The 18,854-nt window shown below is 37.4% G+C and overlaps 1 protein-coding gene across 5 annotated transcripts; it reads left to right on the forward strand.

The window, feature by feature from the left end:
- The first annotated feature begins 1,395 nt into the window (after positions 1-1,395).
- dzip1 (DAZ interacting zinc finger protein 1) lies at positions 1,396-18,782 on the forward strand. Of its 5 annotated transcripts, none has more exons than XM_007244194.4 (19): positions 1,396-1,492; positions 2,993-3,152; positions 3,495-4,145; positions 7,479-7,563; positions 7,652-7,782; positions 7,953-8,111; positions 8,222-8,356; positions 9,398-9,454; positions 9,556-9,678; positions 10,516-10,564; positions 10,717-10,764; positions 11,292-11,351; positions 12,528-12,679; positions 13,455-13,641; positions 13,820-13,976; positions 14,562-14,920; positions 15,846-15,985; positions 17,255-17,426; positions 18,311-18,782. In XM_007244194.4, exons 2-19 carry the CDS (start codon positions 3,150-3,152, stop codon positions 18,391-18,393), a joined length of 2,751 nt encoding a protein of 916 aa, XP_007244256.3. In that variant the 5' UTR covers positions 1,396-1,492; positions 2,993-3,149; the 3' UTR covers positions 18,394-18,782. The 5 variants fall into 5 exon arrangements, with proteins under 5 accessions (XP_007244256.3, XP_007244257.3, XP_015460059.3 ...); XM_007244195.4 differs by having other exon boundaries at positions 14,565-14,920; XM_015604573.3 differs by lacking the exon at positions 11,292-11,351.
- The last annotated feature ends 72 nt before the right edge of the window (positions 18,783-18,854 follow it).

The raw sequence follows: 18,854 nt of genomic DNA on the forward strand, positions 1-18,854 counted from the left end.
CTGCCGTGTTCCTGTTAAGGCCGGGCCGGGCTCAGAACTGCAGGAGTTCAGTCTGAAAGCAGCAGAGAGGCCAGATTGCTGAAGCAGCAAACACTCATCACAGACCTTTACACTGTTCTCTGATTTCAAAGCTCTGTAGAAAAATCATACAGGGTGCAGTGATTTCCCCTCAGACTCTTCTGACCTGCAACACTCCAAATATCAGTGAAACACAGCAGAGCAGCAATATTTCTTTATATTAATTATATGCAAACCACATGTGTTCAGATGGTTAGCTGAGTTTGCACAAACTGTAGATTCTTCTGCATTTGGGTTTATTTGTTTATTTATTAATAAATATTTTGTGCAGCAGGTCTGTATGTAAGAACAGAATAACTCCCAGAAAGAGGGCTGCTGTAAGTGAAGAGTAAGATGGAGAACAAAAAATAAATAATGAACCTTCTAATACCTATTGTTTTATTTCTCTTTGCTATTTGGGCTAATTGGCACCTTACTAGTGTAAAAAACAAAAAAAATATCTTTTTTTTACCTTATGTAGTTCTGAGACAAATTGGTACTTTTGACAGAGTGGGCAGTGTGCCAAGTCCTGTTGGAAAAATGAAATCCGCAATTATCAGCAGAGGGAAGTGTGAAGGGCTGTAAGATCTAGCGGGAAAACACCGCACTGACATTGGACTTGATATAACACAGTGGACCAACACCAGCAGCTCTGGCCTTCTGATTAACACAAAGCCTGAAAAATAATTTTGAATCCTTGATTTTGTCACTGAGAGGCGCTACAGGCTAAACAATATCACTATATTTCAGTCCTGTTCTCATCACTATAATTCAATATACTAAAGTAACAAACACTGTATGTAATTATTGTTTAATAAGATGTTCACGGCCATTGCCAGACATAAAATATACAGATTACTGACATTAAGAATAGTTAAATCCGTAGTTAAATAGTCTCTCTCTCTTTCCCTTGCTTCCCTTGCTCTTTTTCTCTCCTTCTATTTCCCCTTCTCTCCATCTGTTTTTTTTACTCTTTTTCTGTCTATTTCTATATTTCAATATATCTTTCTCTTTTTTCATTTTTTATCTGTATTTTATATACCCCTCTCTTTTTTCACTCTTTTTTATCCATATCTATATCTCTCTCCTCTTTTTCACTCTTTTTCTCTGTGTCTCTTTATCTCTTCCACTCCTTTTCACTCTTTTTCTCTTTATTTTTAGCTCTCCTTCTCTTTTTTCACTTTTTTTTCTCTGTATCTCTTCCTCTCTTTTTTCACTCTTTTTTTCTATACTTTTACCTCCCTCCCTTTTTTTACTCGCTTTCTCCATATCTCTATCTCTCCTTTCTTTTTCACTCTTTCTCTTTGTATCTTTCTCTCTCTCTCTCTCTCTCTCTCTCTCTCTCTCTCTCTCTGATGAGCTGCTGTTGGAATGTGCTGTTACGTCACGACGTCCTGCATCTCGCGCTCGGGGAGTTTGGACGCGGTTTTGGAGAGTAAGTTAGAAGCTAGTTTAGTTGGTTTAGTTAAGTTTTGCTTCTTCTTTTGTTCTTCTGATGATTTTCTCGTTATTAATCGCTTTTTTCGGTACAGAGTATAGGTTTTAAGGGCTGTATCTGGTTGTTCGTTTGTTGGTTTTAGTCTTTTTGGGGCTCGCTTTTCTCTCCCCGTTATCCCCGGTAGGTTAGCTGCTAGCTCGGGTAGTTAACGTTAGATTTTGGATAATTTTGCATTTTTTGCACGAAACGTGTGGCTATATTATCTTAGCTGCTTAAATGTGCAGCTATACATCTAACCATAATCCTTTTAAAGTCTGATTTTCAACCCTTCAGCCCTTTAAAAACTCCTCACGTCTAGAGAAGCATGAGTCCGCCTTTTGTTCAGCAGAGGAACTTGTCCCAACTTGAGATGTTTAGAAGGAAACCTGAGAAGAAGTGATGTAGTGCGGGTTTACACAGTCAGTAAAAGAAGGGATTGTTATTAAATAGTAGCTACAGGTTTATTCAGGGCATAATCAACACGCTAATGTAGTTTAGATATGGTGTACATTTTAGGATTAGAAATTATAAACATATATCAAAGGTTAATTAACTTAATTTAAACGTCAGTAGGTTTGTAAGCTAATAATATAGCTAACGGCTACAAAAACCTGCTACTTAAAAATGATGCAAAACTTACAAGCCTACACACGCAGCCATACACTTTTTATTAAAAAAAAGGAAATCAATTATTTAATATTTAATACATAATTACATTTAAAGCAATTTGCATGGATTCCATTACAAACTATAGATCACTATAGGGCATATTTTCTGAAAAAAAAAAAAAATCAGCTTTATATGCAATATGAGAGATATCAAAATTACAAATAAAAAACAATAATGCATTAACTGAGGATAGCTAATAAATATACGATAGGTTACTATCATAAAACAAATCATAATAACTTTCAGAAGAGCTTTCTATTCTTTTTTTTTGTATTTATTCTACTTAACGATTGAAGAAGTGAGTTTAACTCAGATAAAAAGATAGGAAAGCTCAGTTTTGCGTCTGTTGGTGAATAAAATATTTTACGAGGTAGAATATAAAAATGTACAATGTATTCTAAATTATTCTGTGTATTGTTATAATATCAATTATACCTTTAAGTGTACGTGTTTAAAAGCGTAGTTAACATTCATTGGGGCCAGTTATAAAAATGTTACTGTGTGTTTGGGGGTAATGCATAGATCTCCAGGCTTTAGCTGGTGGGCGGATCTTAAGTTTACCATCTGAAAGCTCCAGGCTTCAGAGCTCAGTGAAGTTTTTCAGCTCCTGTGTGTTTAGAGACTGTAGCTTTAGCCAGTTAGCTCTCAGTTTTCTGAAGTGTTGAGGGCGTGTTATAACCGGTATGGTGCTCGGAAGCTGTTGGTGTTGGTTGTCAGGTAGCTGAATAACGCTCTCTTGCTTCAGCAGCTGCTTTATTTGCTTTTAAATATTGTTTATTTTAATTTTAGCCAATCTTAGCTAACAGCTAAGCTAGCAAAGTGGGACACGCGGCACTGTTGCCATGGAGACCGCAAGGACGCCCTGATTCGGTGCTGGCGCACGCAGGGAGGAGGAACCGCCGCGAGACCTTCATATTTATCGGTTTCTGGAGGAAAAAAGAGCAACATGGTAAGGAGGACAAGCTGACGACGATCCAGGTGGATAATAAGGTGGATTAACGTTACTGTCGAGGCTAGAATTGAGCTGATATTCTGACATTCAGCTGCATTCTCCCATGTGATTGATTGATGGATATGGTGTGCTGTGTTTTCTCTGCATTGGCTGTGCATGTTTGGTCTCTTGCTTGCTTGTATGATCTGCTGTAGCTATCATCTCTTTCTTTCTCTCTGTTTGTGTGTGTTTGTCTTTTTGTTTATTTTCTCTTTTATCTTTAGAGCCATTGGATTTATTAATGCATCTCATTGTATTATTTTTTTAGCCTAAAATTTCTTTTCTCATCCTTTTTTCCAGCCATTTTACAACAACGTCTACTACCCTCTTCCGCCGGATCCCCAAGGGGCTCATTCATCAGCAGGGATCCCTTCTCTGCTGAGCTCCCCCCAAAGCATACCATCCTCAGGCTCTCAGAACAGACCCACAGCCTCAGCCATGTCTGGAGTCCTAAGCTGTGGGACTGCCAACGCTCCTTCTGCTGTTGTGTCTTCTTCTGCTGCTTCTTCCCTGCCTCCACCATTCAAGTTTCGTGCCCGTCGTGAGAGTGTGGACTGGCGTCGGATCAGCGCGCTTGATGTGGACCAAGTGGCCTCCACTTTAGACTTCCAGACGCTGCAGGACCACATCACAGCGGTGACATTCTGCAACATAGAAGGGGAGAGATGCCCCCGCTGCCAGAGCCCAGTGGATCCAGCCCTGCTCAAGCTCTTCAGGCTGGCCCAGTTCACTGTGGAATACCTGCTGCACTCCCAGGACTGCCTGACCCTCAGCCTGCAGGCGGCCGAGGAGCGCGTCCAGGCCGAGGTGCAGGAAAGAGAGCAGCTCAGAGCACAGCTGCAAAAACAGACCCAGGACGCAAAATCTTTGAAGGAAGAGCTGAAGCAGAGGAAGAAGATCATTACTTCACAGCAGTCCATGATCACTGCAGGCATGGCCAATTACCATAAGGTTGGTGGGACCCCATGCTGAGCTGTGAGCATGGCTTATTATCATTCTCATTCAGTGGTGATGTGATGCTGTCCCCTCCCCCATTCAGAGCCTTCGAAAATGCCTGTGTGATTATAGTAGTCCCGGTCTGGGGAGAAAGGTGGGGGTTCGGGAATTTGTCACTTTTGTGGAGGCGTGAAGGAGCAGTATTCACGCCGTCCAGCGTAAGATTATTATAATGTATAGTAAGATACCTTTAAAACATTAGCCACACGGTCTGGTAGGGCTGCACAATATAATGCATCAGGAATATTCTTAGGAATAGTCTATAATTATTTATGATTAATTTCATGTTTATAGCACTGCAACAAAACAAATGTAAAAGTTTTATTTTGTATAAATAACACAGTATCATGCACTCAAATAAATAGCAAAATATTTTGAAAGCAGATTTGAATAATAATAATGTAATGTGTGCATATAAACAACAAACATATACAGTTATACAAAAATACATTTCACAGTAAATTGCAAAATAAATACAGAATAGTAAAAAATAACTATACTATTTTGTTCAGTACAGTATGGCACACTCCTACATATCATGCTTTTTGCTGTTGAAAATAAAAGATAATTTTTAAGTTTTTTTCCACTCATTTTATATGATATATTTGGTCAGTATCATTTATTTTCTTTCAGTGTTTGATTATTATAATTCATGACATTTTAAATCACTACAGACTTCCAATGAAATCTGGTGAAAATTCCTGCATTTTCAATTGGACAATGTGACAAAATGCAGAACAAAATGTACTGCAATGTTTTCTTTCTTTTAATGCTGTTCAGCTTCACTATCTGAGCTGTCCTTGGACTTGTGTATCTAATCAGCTGCTCCGTTTTTGAGGCAGTGTTTAGGATTTGGAGCTGGAAACAGATGGTGCGAGCGGGTAACAACGACTTCCCCTCAATCTACTTACAAAAAGCCTGAAGAGCAGTTACCAAAACAAAGACCCCCCCTCCCCCCTTCACTGTGTTTCTATTAATACACCTTTAAATCTGAAGCCTGCTATCATTGTTTGCCTTTAAGCAACATTTGCCCTTTATACATTTCAGCATATTTCTATTTTTTGCTGAAATAGAAGAGCTGTCTATTTCTATCAGGGTTCACTGTGACCAGTTGTTGCCAGGCAACACCTGCATATCAGTATGGTTGCTGGGCTGCTGGATCGCTCGGCTCACGCCGGAGTTTCACTGTCACGGCTCTGTGTGGCTCGATAATTAATTGGACAGCGGACGGTGAGCATCTAAATCTGATAAAGAGCTGTTGGACGTTTAAATCGCTGACTCATTTCACAAAGCCAGACCGAACAATAGGAAACTGTGCAGATAAGCGTTAGCTTACTGTACATTGCTGTCTGTTGCAGAGTGCTTCTGTAGCACAACCCCCAATTCAGAAAATGAAATTGGAACAGTATAGAAAAATCCAAATAAAAAGAAATGCAGTGTTTCTAACATTTAACTTACTTTCATTTAATTTATATTGATTTCAACTTTGGTTCATTCCAGCATTGTAGGTTTGCAGCACATTTCAAAAATATTTGGGATGGAAAAGCATTTAGCATCTAGGATACTTAGATGTCTTTAATTCAGACAGCTCTGGAAAAAATAAGAGACCACTTAATAATGATGTTTGTCCTTGATTTTACCAAATTGAAAACCTCTGGAATATAATCAAGAGGAAGATGGATGATCACAAACCATCAAAGCACCAAACTGAACTGCTTGATTTTTTGCACCAGGAGTAAAGCAGCATAAAGTTATCCAAAAACAGTGTGAAAGACTGGTGGAGGAGAACATGATGCCAAGATGCATCAAAACTGCATAATTAAAAAACAGGGTTATTTCACTAAATATTGGTTTCTGAATTCTTAAAACTTTATGAATATGAACTTGTTTTCTTTGCATTATTATTTGAGGTCTGAAAGCTCTCCTTTTTTGTTGTTTCAGCCATTACAACATTGTTCATATTACTCATTCAACATATACCTATAAATAGCAAAATCAGAGAAACTGATTCAGAATTCTGTAATTTCTGTAACAGTACGTTTTATTTAATAGCATTGCTGCTTGATTATTTATCCACTAAGATTTGAGTGAGTGAATGAATGCAAGTGAAACCACAGCTGTTGAAGATTCTTCAAACGTATAATTGAATTTCACAGCTGATTTGAGAATTTATGGAACACCAGCAATTCAATTATGTCACACAGGCAGGGCTTTGTGAAGGCAGTCGAGCAGATAGAGTTTCTCTGCCATTGTAAAATCATACAGAAACACACACACGGATGAGTACGGTGCGTCTGGTGCAGTGCATCTGAATTAGAGGGAGAATCTGTTGTTCGATGTTCAGCTGCTGGTTCAGTTCTCCTGCTGTCTGTCTCTCTCTCTGTGTGAACTGATGCTCGCTGATGTTGAACTGGGAGGAGAGGATAGCAGCACCGCTGGTCATTTCCATGGCAACAGCCTTCAGAGTCTTCTCACCTCATGCTCATACACCACTGTGTGGTCTCTGAGTGACAGCTTTATGGCACCATGCTGTGGCCCATCCTCCCGTCCGCCCTCATCTTTCCAAAGTGACTTTATGTGATTTCATAGTGTTTTCTCAGCAGGCAATCGGAAATGCCTTTTACGGAAAGTCTTTTTGTATTTTTTGCACTATAAGGCACACCAGATTATAAGGCACATCTGTAAACATCTATTTTCTGGTCTTTTTTTTCATACATAAGGCACATTGGATTGTAAGTCGCATTTTACAATAATAATAAAGCGACAGTAATAACTAGCAGCTAGTAGTAGAAACAGGGGGTGTCACCATTTCCAGTGTTTTTTAGATTTCTCTTCTGATTAAAATTTAATTACAGTAAACTTAAATTTACAGATTTCCACTAAAGTTGGAGCATTAGCATTAACCTAATTAAGCTAATGCCACCCGGCAGAGCTACACTGAGAAACCTTAAGTGTTTCAGTAAGCCAGGGGGATAATAGCTAGCGGTTCGTCCCAAGTAGCTTGTTTTAACATGATAAACGCACAAGCTACAGTCTGATATACTCGCCTCTGAACAGCAAACAGCTGTGGTTAGTGGGTGATGCTAATGCTGCTCCAGCAGTGCTAGCTGGGGTTACCAGCAGGCTACAGGCCGATAATACTCACCTCTGAATGGCCAATGATGTGTCATGTCACTTTACTTGCATGTTAAATGTATTGCTATTTCTAGTTTTTCTATTTTAGATACATAAGCATGTGCCATCACTAGTGCTATTCTTGTCACTCATGTCATTTTACTCATCTTCCAGTGCCACCATTGTGAAAAAGCCTTCATGAATGCCTCTTTCCTGCAAAGTCACATGGAGCGCAGACATCCGGCTGAATATGACATCAGTGAGTTTCTATGTGTGTTTCTACAGCTTTCTGACATGTACTTGGACTCCATTCAGATTCATTCATTATATACTGTGACTGTTCACAGAACTGCTGAACGATAATCAGAAGAAAGTTCAGACGATGAAGTTACAGGAAGAGGTTAACAGACTGCATGAACAGCTGACCATGGCCAGGTCCCAGATGGAGGCGCAACAGAAAGACCATTCTGCCAAGCAGGTCAGAGTTCAGGAGACTGTATTTCTTTCTTTTATTGGTTTATTTGATTCTTCTTTTAATAATATCTTATATTAAAATGTACAGTTTAACACCTGTCTCAGATTTATTTCTACAGCCATGCAATACACTGTATTAACATTAAAACCTGTTTCATCTATACTGTGATTCAGGAGAAGGATTTAACTCAGAGACATGAGGAGTTTATGAAACAGCTGGAAATCTGGAAGGAGGATGAGCGGGTTCGCATGAACAGCAAAATAGATGAAGTCAAGCAGGCCTGTCAGAGAGATATGGACTCTTTGCACCAGAGGAATAGAAATCTAGAGAAAGTGAGTTTTATATATTTCTAATTTTTTTTTTCTATGAGAAAATGTAATGTTTGGGAGATTATTTTATTTTACACATTAATGCACATGTTCTATCTGTATTTATACTCTAGGAAATACTGAAATTGCAGCAGAGCAGTCGAGCACAGGACACACAGAGTATACAGGCACAGGTGAATTCAGTGCAGAACAGTGAGAGCCAGCCCCTGCAGGAGGTCCTTCAGCTTCAGGAGAAACTCCACAAACAGGTGAGCCTCTTTAATAGAAACACTTCTCTTAGGTTAGGAACTAGACATGGGAGATAACATACATTTCCAGTATAAAATATCGACTGCTCACACTTAAATTAGGGTTTATCTTGCTTAAACAGACTCTGGCTGGTTTGTACCCTTAGTGCAGTTTGATTGAGCAGGTGTAAAAACAGAAATCGCACTCAGGTGCAGATTAAAACAACTAACAGCTAGTGGAGGTGGTCTCGGTCCAACCCAAAACGAACTATGGAGCGATTCACTTGTGGTGAGAATGTGATCTGGTCTCGATTCGACCCAGCTATCAAATATACTCCTTTTATTTGAGCTAAACTGCTGATAAGGATCCAATTAATCTGATATATCAGCCAGATAATGCTAATTACCACAGCTATGAACAAATGCTGAACTCTGCTGCTCCATGCTGTTTACACACTGAGTGTGGTCTGTGCTGCGTTCACTGCTCGCAATCCGTGCTGCAAATTATCTTTCAGCGTTCAGTGTTAACGCACAAATATACATGCTGGAACACAGAATCTCCTTGCTATATTTACTTTCTTGCTCCCACACCAGACAGCTCCGACCAATCAGAGGAGACGATGTGCTCATGTGGTTTATTGGTGAGCATTTTTGGTGCGTTTAGGTTTATGCCTGTGTGAAACCAAACCAAACAGAGGGGAAAACGCTTCAAGTAAACAAACTCATCAACTGATCCGGACCATAGAAACTTTCACAACTACAGGTGTGAAAACGCCTTTAGCTACCCTTACCTACTCAGTGTTCACGTATTGTCCATAAAAATGACAAAAATTATAATATAAACAATAATGTTCATGTCTTTTGCCTTGAATGGTTTGTTGCCCTCTGCTGCAGTAAATTACATCTGATGTAGCCTAATAGCTAGTAGCTCATCATCTTATATGTAAAAGGAAAATCTAATATTACTTCCAGTGTTATGTTATTTACTATTATTTAACTATTGTTGAATTAAAATGATTGTTATGAATCTATTTTCCTGATACTGGGTTTTCTGATTGTTAGGAAATGAAGTGGACCACTAAAATGCAAAAAATGAAGGAGGAATATGAGAAGAGCCAGGTAGGATGAGCACCATATGGACATTTTTCTTCCTGTTGTTATGTACTGTACTGTTCCAGTGTATTGTCTTGACACCTGTGTGTACTTTGCTCTTTACTCAGCTTCAAGCCCTGCAGGCCAATTCTAGCCGGTCTGATCGGGAGGCGGAGATGCAGCAGCAGATACAGGAGCTGAAGCTCATGGTTCAGGAGCAGCAGCGGACCAGCCTCTCCAGCAGCAAGCAGGTCAGTAACGCAGAGCAGCACAGGATGTCCGACACTTATTCAGGACTTCCTGAATTAGCGCAGCAGCGCCTGTACAGTGTTGAGGGGGAGATTTCCGGACGTGCTCGGTTATGAGGAAACCTAATCAAGTAACAGATCTCCAGAGATTCATTTGGAAACTTCTGAGGGAATCATAAATTTGTGGGTTGATTCATTTTCTCGTTTTTTGCCACAGTACATGAAGGCAGTTTCAACATTAATGCAGTATTTTTGTGCCCATATAATGCACATAATATCAGTTAGATTAGATTGTTAAATAGAGGTTAAAATTAACTGAAACACCTATTTAGAAATTTACTTAGGTCAGATAACAGGCACCAGCAATGGCACATCCATTTTCTTATTACTTATAAAATTCTAAAGCAATAAAAAAACACCATATTGTGATATTATGAGAAAAAAGGGAATATTACCTATATTTGCTTTTAAATATTTGTTTGTAGTTTATATGCACATATATGCTAGACCATATTTGTGTGGTTGCTACACAATTTTTTTTGTGTATTTTTTTATTTTATACAAAATTGGTAAATTACTGTTGAAAAAGCTTCAAGAAAAATGTGTTTGTTTGATGTATGATACTCTTATTATATTAAATTTGATTAAATTACTGAGTGAATAAAACTGTTTATTGTTTATTTAATCGTATTAGTATATTCTTAAAAAAAGAAAGTTTTCTCAATAATATTATCACAAAATACACTGAAATTCTGTGATATTGTATTATAGTGTATAATATTAAAAATTATATAAAATTTGATGATTTTTAATCAGTGATGAATTGTGTTTGCTTTGCAGAAAAGGCAGACCTCTTCAAATCCACCTATTGCAGTAATACAACAGGAAGGTACTGATTCATCTGCACACTTACTCATAACTTTATTAGTAATAACTCCTGTACACTCACTTTTTTTATAATTTTTTTTTATATTTTATTTATTTTTATGCTCAGTTGTATACTACATACTAAAATGCATATTTTTCTGTTTTTTGTTTTAGTGATTGTTCCACCAGCTCCAGAGCCCAAACCAAAAGTGGTAGTCAGTGGTATGTATTTATTTATGCTCTTAAAGACCTAGAAATTAGCAAGTGCCTTTCTTTACTTTTCTGTCCAGCTCTACTTTTCTGACCTGTCCTCTTATTGTGTTCCTTATATCATAATTATTTAATAAATGTTTATTGGGTTCATTGATGGCATGTTTTAAAACTTTAGAACTTGAGTGTGTACTTGATTATTTTAATCAAGACCTTTGAGCACATTTAATACAATTAAAATTGTTGTACCTCTAGATAAAACCACATCTATTAAACAAAAACTTAGTTTATAAAAATATATATAATAAAATGTATTTAAAAATGCTAATATAGCTCCACAGTATAGCCTTTTAGCATCTGTATTGCACACATTTATGTGAATGTGCAATGTCCACTACAATGCAAAATTATTATTTTTTTTTTTTTACATTTTTATACATACATAAGTCATGTATCACTAAAAGCTCTAGTGGTAGGCATCTAGCCAGATTTCTCCTAATGTCCACTCTTGTTTGACTCCTTTTGTGATGTCCTACTAGAGCAGTCCAGCTCGGTCCATAAATTGGATCCGATAATGGAGCTGTCTGAGGAGGACAAAGGTAAAACAGATGCTTGTGGACATGTGAGGCATGCCTGCACACTCTCTGCATGGACGCTGTGTCTGTTTGTCTTGTCCAGTCAGTCAGCATGTGGCAGTAATTGCAGTATACATTGAGCAGAGAGGGAGATGATCATCTCAGGGTGTGATTATTGATGCTTTCATGCTCCATCTTTATTCCACTTTACATTCCATCATTATTTTATTTTTTAAAGGTGTAGACTGGTTCAGGAGTGGGCAATATGATGTAAAAATATCATTGTTATATTTTAAGTTACAATACTTTTCTTTACGCTTGTCTGATTTGTGGGTATTGTCAGTATTTCCTTGGATACTATTAATCTGCATGTTTTATAGATTTTTTTTTGTTAATGTCTGATTAAATGTAATTCAATTTTGCTGTGATCTTATTGGAATATTTTTGTGACTGAAATGGATAGATCTTTACTGCCTCATTAGTATTGTGATATAAGTGGAGGGAATAGAAGCATAGGGAAATTCAGCCACATCTTCATTATAAACATGCGTCAGCACCAGTTCACCATCAGATACAGATTTTGTGAACAGATCCTTCTTGTTTGTTTCTTATTGTGGGAAAATGACTGTAAATATGTTATGGTTAAAATCTTTATGTAACATAAATGACACAACAGCAATTTTCTAAGTATTATTAAAATTTTGGTTTAGAAATCATCTAGAAGTCGTTTTATCATTTTGCTAAGTGCAGACCATGCCAGAAAGTAATGGAAAGAAAAGAAAGAAAGTGGAGAGGGGGGGGGGGAGTTCTGAACTGCTTGGCTGAAGGAGCTGGTAGTTATATCCCCCCCTTTTGAGGAAAGTGGTAGTAGATTGGATGAAGGGGGTGCTGGGGAGGTGGGGGGATGTGAACTTTCGTCACGAAAAGTATGTATCTCATGCATCTAATACAGCTCATGTAGTGATATACAATGTTCACTATAAATTATTGTTAGTTTATTATAGTCGGCATACTCCGTACTTCCCATAAATATAAATACGAATCCATTTCAGTCACAGACACTGGCTTAAAAAGAAAGTATTGCTTTTTAAAATCAACGCTTTCTTTAAATGCAGCACTACAGATTTATACACAAGTTTTTAAGTCACGTTTTTCATGTAATGATAATTTTAAAGTTCTGTCTGACCTCTCTCTCTCCAGATTCCTCCAGCATCTCAGAACATCTTCCTGACACTCAGTCATTACAGCAGAAGAAAGAGGATCTTTTGAGGATGCCCGGCCTCAAGAGGGACATGAGAGTAGCTGTGCAGCAAACCCTCCAGGACAAACTGCTGAGTTTAGGCATTCATCCTGTGAGTTCTTTATCAAAATCTACTTTTATATGCAAAAACACCATTGAATAACCTGACCTGTGAATCGATCATGAAGTGTTACCTCAGGGGACAGCTTGATAGCTAACTAAGTTAAGTAGAGCTAAGCTAAGTATACAAAACTGTCATAAATAAGTTAGTAAATAGGGGAGGTGTAAATAGTGTAATGGTATGTGAATTTTTACCAAACTGTTACAGAACAGAGGTCATGGTTTGGTGCATGCAGTCACACAGAGAATACCAGGTAAATGTTAGTATCAATACTGTAATTTCACAAGTATGCATGCTACCCAGAATCTTTAAAACCCAACTCATAACATAATCTAGATGTATCGTTAGATATTAAGCAAACATGCTTAAAGACGAGTTTAATCACTGGCAGCTCTTGCCCGCCTCTATTCCCCCAGTCCCATTTCCACACCACAGGTTGCCAAGTATAGCACAGCCATGTAAATGGGCAAGCTGCCAATTTTTTCTCCTAAACAGGTAATCACTGAGCTTCAGTAAGGTTAGTGAGCCATGGCTTGGTAATTTATCATCAACACTAATATAGTATTGATGGGCATTAAAAGTCATTTTAACGTTTAAGTGTAGCATTTGTCTGAAGTATAGCTGGGTTTTAAAGGCGGGTAATATTTCGTTCTCCTTTCGTATTGGTTGTTGAAGCAACAAGATGATCTTGATTTTGGTGTGTTTCTACATCTTACCATCAGACCCTATAGTCTGACCAGTGTTTGAATTCTGTTTTTTTTTCCAGGGTGCTGGTGAGCTCTCTAAGACAGCATATAAGAGTGCCATAACCCAGTTGGCTACTGAGAGGCAGCAGAGGCAGGGGAAAGATCCAGTATACCGCAAGGTGCAGAAGGAGGTTATGGGAAATCTGGAGCAGAAGCTTAAAGGAAAGAAAACTACACCACCCCCCAAACCCAGACAGATAGTACAAGGTCAGTACAGTGAATTTGTATTAGAGTTTAGAGAGGACAGTATTTTGCTGTGTCAGCATTATTAATGCATTGCATTTAAGATTCAGGCTGTATTTATCTCGTATTGTAAGCATGTTATACAGACCATCTGGCAGAGCTTATAGAGCATAATAACTGAACATTGTTTTTTCTCCTGCAGCTGTAAAAGTAGTTCAATCCAGGCCACGATCTAGTAGTTTACCCTCCACAACCACCAAAGCAGCCTCAGGCCGTCCCCCAGGACAACAGCACACACCCCAAACAGCACATCGGACTGGAACGCTCATAAAGACCTCCACACCAAAACTACATCAGAAGTAAGCACCTTATTACAGTGTGCTGCTTACGGCTGCACAATATATCGTTTAGGCAAAGTTATCGCGATGTGCGCATGCGCAATAGTCACATCGTGTCACACAGAAAGTGTGTTGTCACTTAAGGCGATTAAATAAAAAACGTCATGTTGCAACGTTTTGATTCTTGACACAAGAAGTTGTCTCTGTGTCTGTGTGAGTGACATACTGCTGCTGCCTGAGAAGCACAAGGGGGAGGGGGAGCACTCTTATTTACCTTTAAAAAGCAATTTAAAAGCCTGATTAAAGGGCAGATTACTGTTGTTTTGCTGTTTTTCTCGGGTTTTGAGAGCTTGGCTCTGTCTTAGCTTTTGAGTCAGCTCTTGAGACGCGAGACGGCGTGCGGGAGGGGGGCTGTTGACGTTATGAGCCCTGCATTGTTTAATATTGCAGTATCGTGCAGCCCTAGTGCTGTTCTGTGTGCAGTAAGACAGTAAGACAAAAAATACATCAAATTCAACAATATTTGTTTTTGTTTCTGGACAAAATAATACATTATTAATCTCCAAAAGATATTTATTTATAAATCCATTCTATCTGCTCTTCCAGTAGAACTCCTCCATTCAGTTCAGATGAAGACTCTTCAGAGGTAGAGGAGTCTGAGGAAGAATCTCCTCAGGCACAGAAAGTTTCTCACACCAGAGGCCCTCAGGTGAACTCCACCACAGTGAAATCTCTGCCTCGCTCTTCCCTGAAGCCAGTAAGCTCCCCTCAGGCTCCACCCGCACGCTCTGCAGCCCAGCGCTCTGGAGTTCAGCAGACTCCTGTGGTCAGTGTGAGCAGAACGGAGGTGAGCGCAGTGGAGAGTGAGAGCGAGTGGACTGAGGGCAGTGAAATGGAGGAGATCACTCTGGAACAACTGCAGAAGAGCACCGACCAGAATGGAAATGTGCAGAAGATTCCTCACAGTAAGAAGCTTCTTCCTCTGTTCTTTAGTGCTGTGTTATCTCAGTAAGACCAGTATTAATTATATAATTTGTTCATTTCAATCCGTAGTTTCCCTTTCTTGGTTTAGATATTTGTTTGTGCTTTACTTTAAACATTCACCATCAGAATAGGGTTGGAAGAAAATATGGATGATACGATATACTGTATTTTTTTCTTTAGCGATACATTTATTTATTTGTGCATCAAATAACAATATTTTTATGTTTATATTTTTATAGGCCCCCCAAATTAGACTTATTAATGTTACTGCTTCATTACTCCACATGGTGGCGCTATAATCAAATGAATAGGATACCTATGGACACCAATAAATCCATAATTTCTGGTATTTGTTTAATTAGAAGTATTTCCAAAATACCGCAGTATTGTGATATTTTTAGACTTATTTAAGTTACTGCTTCATTACTCCACATGGTGGCGCTGAAAATCAAATGAATAGACTACCAAAGGACACCAATAAATCCTTAATTTCTGGTATTTGTTTATTTAGGAGTGATATGTTTGTAATCGTGGGCAACATATTGTGATAATATCTTATCATGAGATGCCCTGTGATTCCCACCCCTAGTTCACATCCTTGATACTTCCTTTTGGTCACATATGATGAAGATTCCAGTATATTATTTTATATATTACAACATTTAAAGGTGTCATAGAATGTATGTTTTTGCAAAAATTGCAGGTTAATGAATTGAGAACTCAATTGCTATTTGATTCCTCTTTTAACTCTTATTAATTCAGTCAAATCATTATCTAAACATTATTATTCTACTTTAAGGACTTAATGTGACCTCACCTTAGGTTAATATAATGCAGAAATGGTGAGCACTTTCTATCAGCTCTGTACTTAAATAACTCAGCTAGTTTTGCTCTGTCTGTCTGTAGGTAGTGTAAAAGTCCTGGCCAAGAGGGTGGAGCAGCAGCTCACAGAGCGAGGCCTGAAAAAACCAGCAGGAGGAATTAACACCGTCCCAGCGAAACATACAGAAGCTCTCAACACAAACAACGTGGTGCAGAAACTGAAGGTAAGACCTGTTAACTGATAGCGTAAATTTGATTGCAGCTCGTATTTCCATGTGCTTTATTTATTTATTTATCAAGCTTTGATCAATGCTCAAACATTTTTACAAAGAATAAGGTCAGTCAAAAGTTTGGAGACACCTTCTCATTCAATATTTTTACTTATGTAGTCATCCAGCCTATAAAGGAGCACATAAGGAATCATGTAGTAACTTAAAAACCAAAATACTCTGTGAAGAAGCATTTAGGAGCTGGTAACTTATGGTTTCTGAGGCTGGTAACTCTGATGAACTTATCCTGTACAACAGAGATAACTCTCGCTCTTCCTTTCCTGGGACGGTGCTGATGAGAGCCAGTTTCATCAAATTTTAGGGATTGACTGACCTTTAATTTTGTTTTAAGTATTTTCTTTTTTTTACTTAGTTGAGTAGTTGTTGCTTCTCATGATCTTTACTTTAACTGATGCTCTCAAATACTTTATTAAGAGACAAGAAATTCAAGTAATTAACTCTTGATGAGTTCAGCACAGCTGTTAACTGAAAGCCTGAATTCCAGGTGATTCTACCTCATAAAACTGACTGTGAAAATACAGCCAGGGGTGCAAAACTGTCTCTAACTAAGCAAGCATCTAAAATATACAAAATATTGTGGTTTGCTTATCACTTTTTTTAGATTATTATTCCATATAAGTCCATATGTTTTTCTTCATAGTTTTTATGACTTTAGACTTTAGTAATCTGCAATGCCGAGCAAAATAAATAAAGAAATAATAAAAATAATAGAAATAATAAAGAACCATTGAATTTAAGATGTGTCCAGATTTTTTTTTGGTACTGACAAGTCAAGAGTCAAGAGGCTTTTTTGGTTGTTTCTGAATTTCTGCTGATAGTAATCACTAAATAGCATCAGGTGGTGCACTCTGATGGCTAGCGCTAAGCTTTCTAAACACAGCTAATCTTTTAGCTTAAGCTGATTCAGAGTGAATGCACGCTGACATCACCTCTGAAAAGGTTCTGCATGTCATCATCTGATCCTTAAGTGCTTTGTTTTATTTGTTTGTTAAAAATTTGTTGTCATGCAGTGAAGAAGCATGTAGACCCCTTTAAACCCCTCTGCTCTAATAATAATGTATCCTATTGTCCTTTTATTGTAAATTCCATATAAAACACCAGTGAATGTTATAAAATGTAATAAATGTGTGCGCTGATGTGTTTGCATGGTGTAATAATGTAATGTAATGGGTTAAAACTCTGCTCCACTGTTCTGTCCTGCAGTTCACAGAGATTAATAATGACGATGATGATGATGACTGGGATATCTCCTCTCTGGAGGATGCTCCTGCTGCTGTTAAGCCCAGCCCCGCCCCTGTGAGGAAGAGCACAGACAAGAGCATGGACTCCAGCACCAGTGTGTGGGACACATCCACAGGCAAAGGACAGAAGCCAGGTAATTAGTAGGATGCTCATTGCTTATGTCCTTAAACAATCTTAATAAGTGCTAAAAATGGGAATTACTTTCCTCGTTTTGATTGTTTCCCACAATTAAAACTACCTCTAAGATTTATTATTATTATTTTTTTATAAACAATCATGCCCCTTATTAATAGAAGAATGCATATAGAGATTAGGCCCTTTTTAGGTAAAGTAAAAAATAAGTTGAGTTACCTTTTGCAATTGGTCAAACATTAGAAAAGTTGTGTATAAATACTGTATTTTTATGAAGGGTTTAGAGTTTTCCTTTCTTTATTTTTCTTTACAGGTTCTCAGCAGTATAACATGTTTACAAGCACATTTTATGGTGTAATTATTTATTTAATATTTCCATTCTTAATATTTTCACAGTTGCCTCCTTAACTCTACTTAACAGACTTTGTTTCTTACTTTAACTATTTTTCCACATACACTGCTACAAAATAAAAAAGAAATATTTTTATATATTTTATTTATAAGGTATTACAATTACTGCCATCTCCAGTCACTCCACATGATAATTAGATTTTATTAGAATTAGATAATTATTTTTTTTATTTAACAGATAAAGGACAATTAATTTAGATTTTATAAAAAGTCAAAGTCAGTGCATATAAAGAGTGGGTATTAAATATATATTATTAATTATTAACATATATAATAATATGTCTTCTTTTTTGCTTTTTTTTAACAGAAAATAATTAAGCGTTTTGTCACTGAAGCTAATATATTTGCCAATTATGTCAAGTTTTAATTGAAAAAAAATTAAGTCAGTTCTATTTATATTATTATCTCATTTGAATAGACATTGACTGTGTGTGTGTGTGTGTGTGTGTGTGTGTGTGTGTGATCTCTCTCCAGGTCTGAAGGACGCAGGTACAGGCAGCACTCTGAAGAGCAGTATTGTGACAGTCAGTGATTGGGATGATTCAGATGAGTTTTAAACACTAGTATTAAAAACTGAACACAGATATACCAAAAAAACACTTCACACGCAATAAACATTCTTAATGCTGGTTATTACTGATAACTTCTCAGAGATTCTGGGCTAATCTACTGTTTTCACACACAGATACATGGCAGTGTAACACTCTGGTGTAGCAACAGTCTATTCAGGGTAATAAATAAAGCAATAAATATTCAGTTTATATATATGAAAATCTGGATATATTCAGTGTTGAATAATTAATTTTACACTTTTTTAATTGATTTTGCACTTTTACATGTACTTTTAGATTTTTAAAAAGAGTTTATAGTTTGATATTGTTTTTTAAAGAAACACGTGTCATTAAATGTTCATATAATGAAATAAAGCTTTTTATGTAAGATTGTACACATTGTCCTGCCAGAATGTTTTTAGTGACTCACCTTTATTATTACCTGTATATGTTTAGTCATGTGTCGT

The sequence above is a fragment of the Astyanax mexicanus genome, chromosome 5 (assembly GCF_023375975.1).
Source record: "Astyanax mexicanus isolate ESR-SI-001 chromosome 5, AstMex3_surface, whole genome shotgun sequence".
NCBI lineage: Eukaryota > Metazoa > Chordata > Actinopteri > Characiformes > Acestrorhamphidae > Astyanax > Astyanax mexicanus.

Coding starts and splice junctions, on each gene's coding strand:
- dzip1 (XM_007244194.4), top strand. Junction 11,352..12,527: donor GCTGTCTGAGGAGGACAAAG/GTAAAACAGATG, acceptor CTCTCTCTCCAG/ATTCCTCCAGCATCTCAGAA. Junction 13,642..13,819: donor ACCCAGACAGATAGTACAAG/GTCAGTACAGTG, acceptor TTTCTCCTGCAG/CTGTAAAAGTAGTTCAATCC.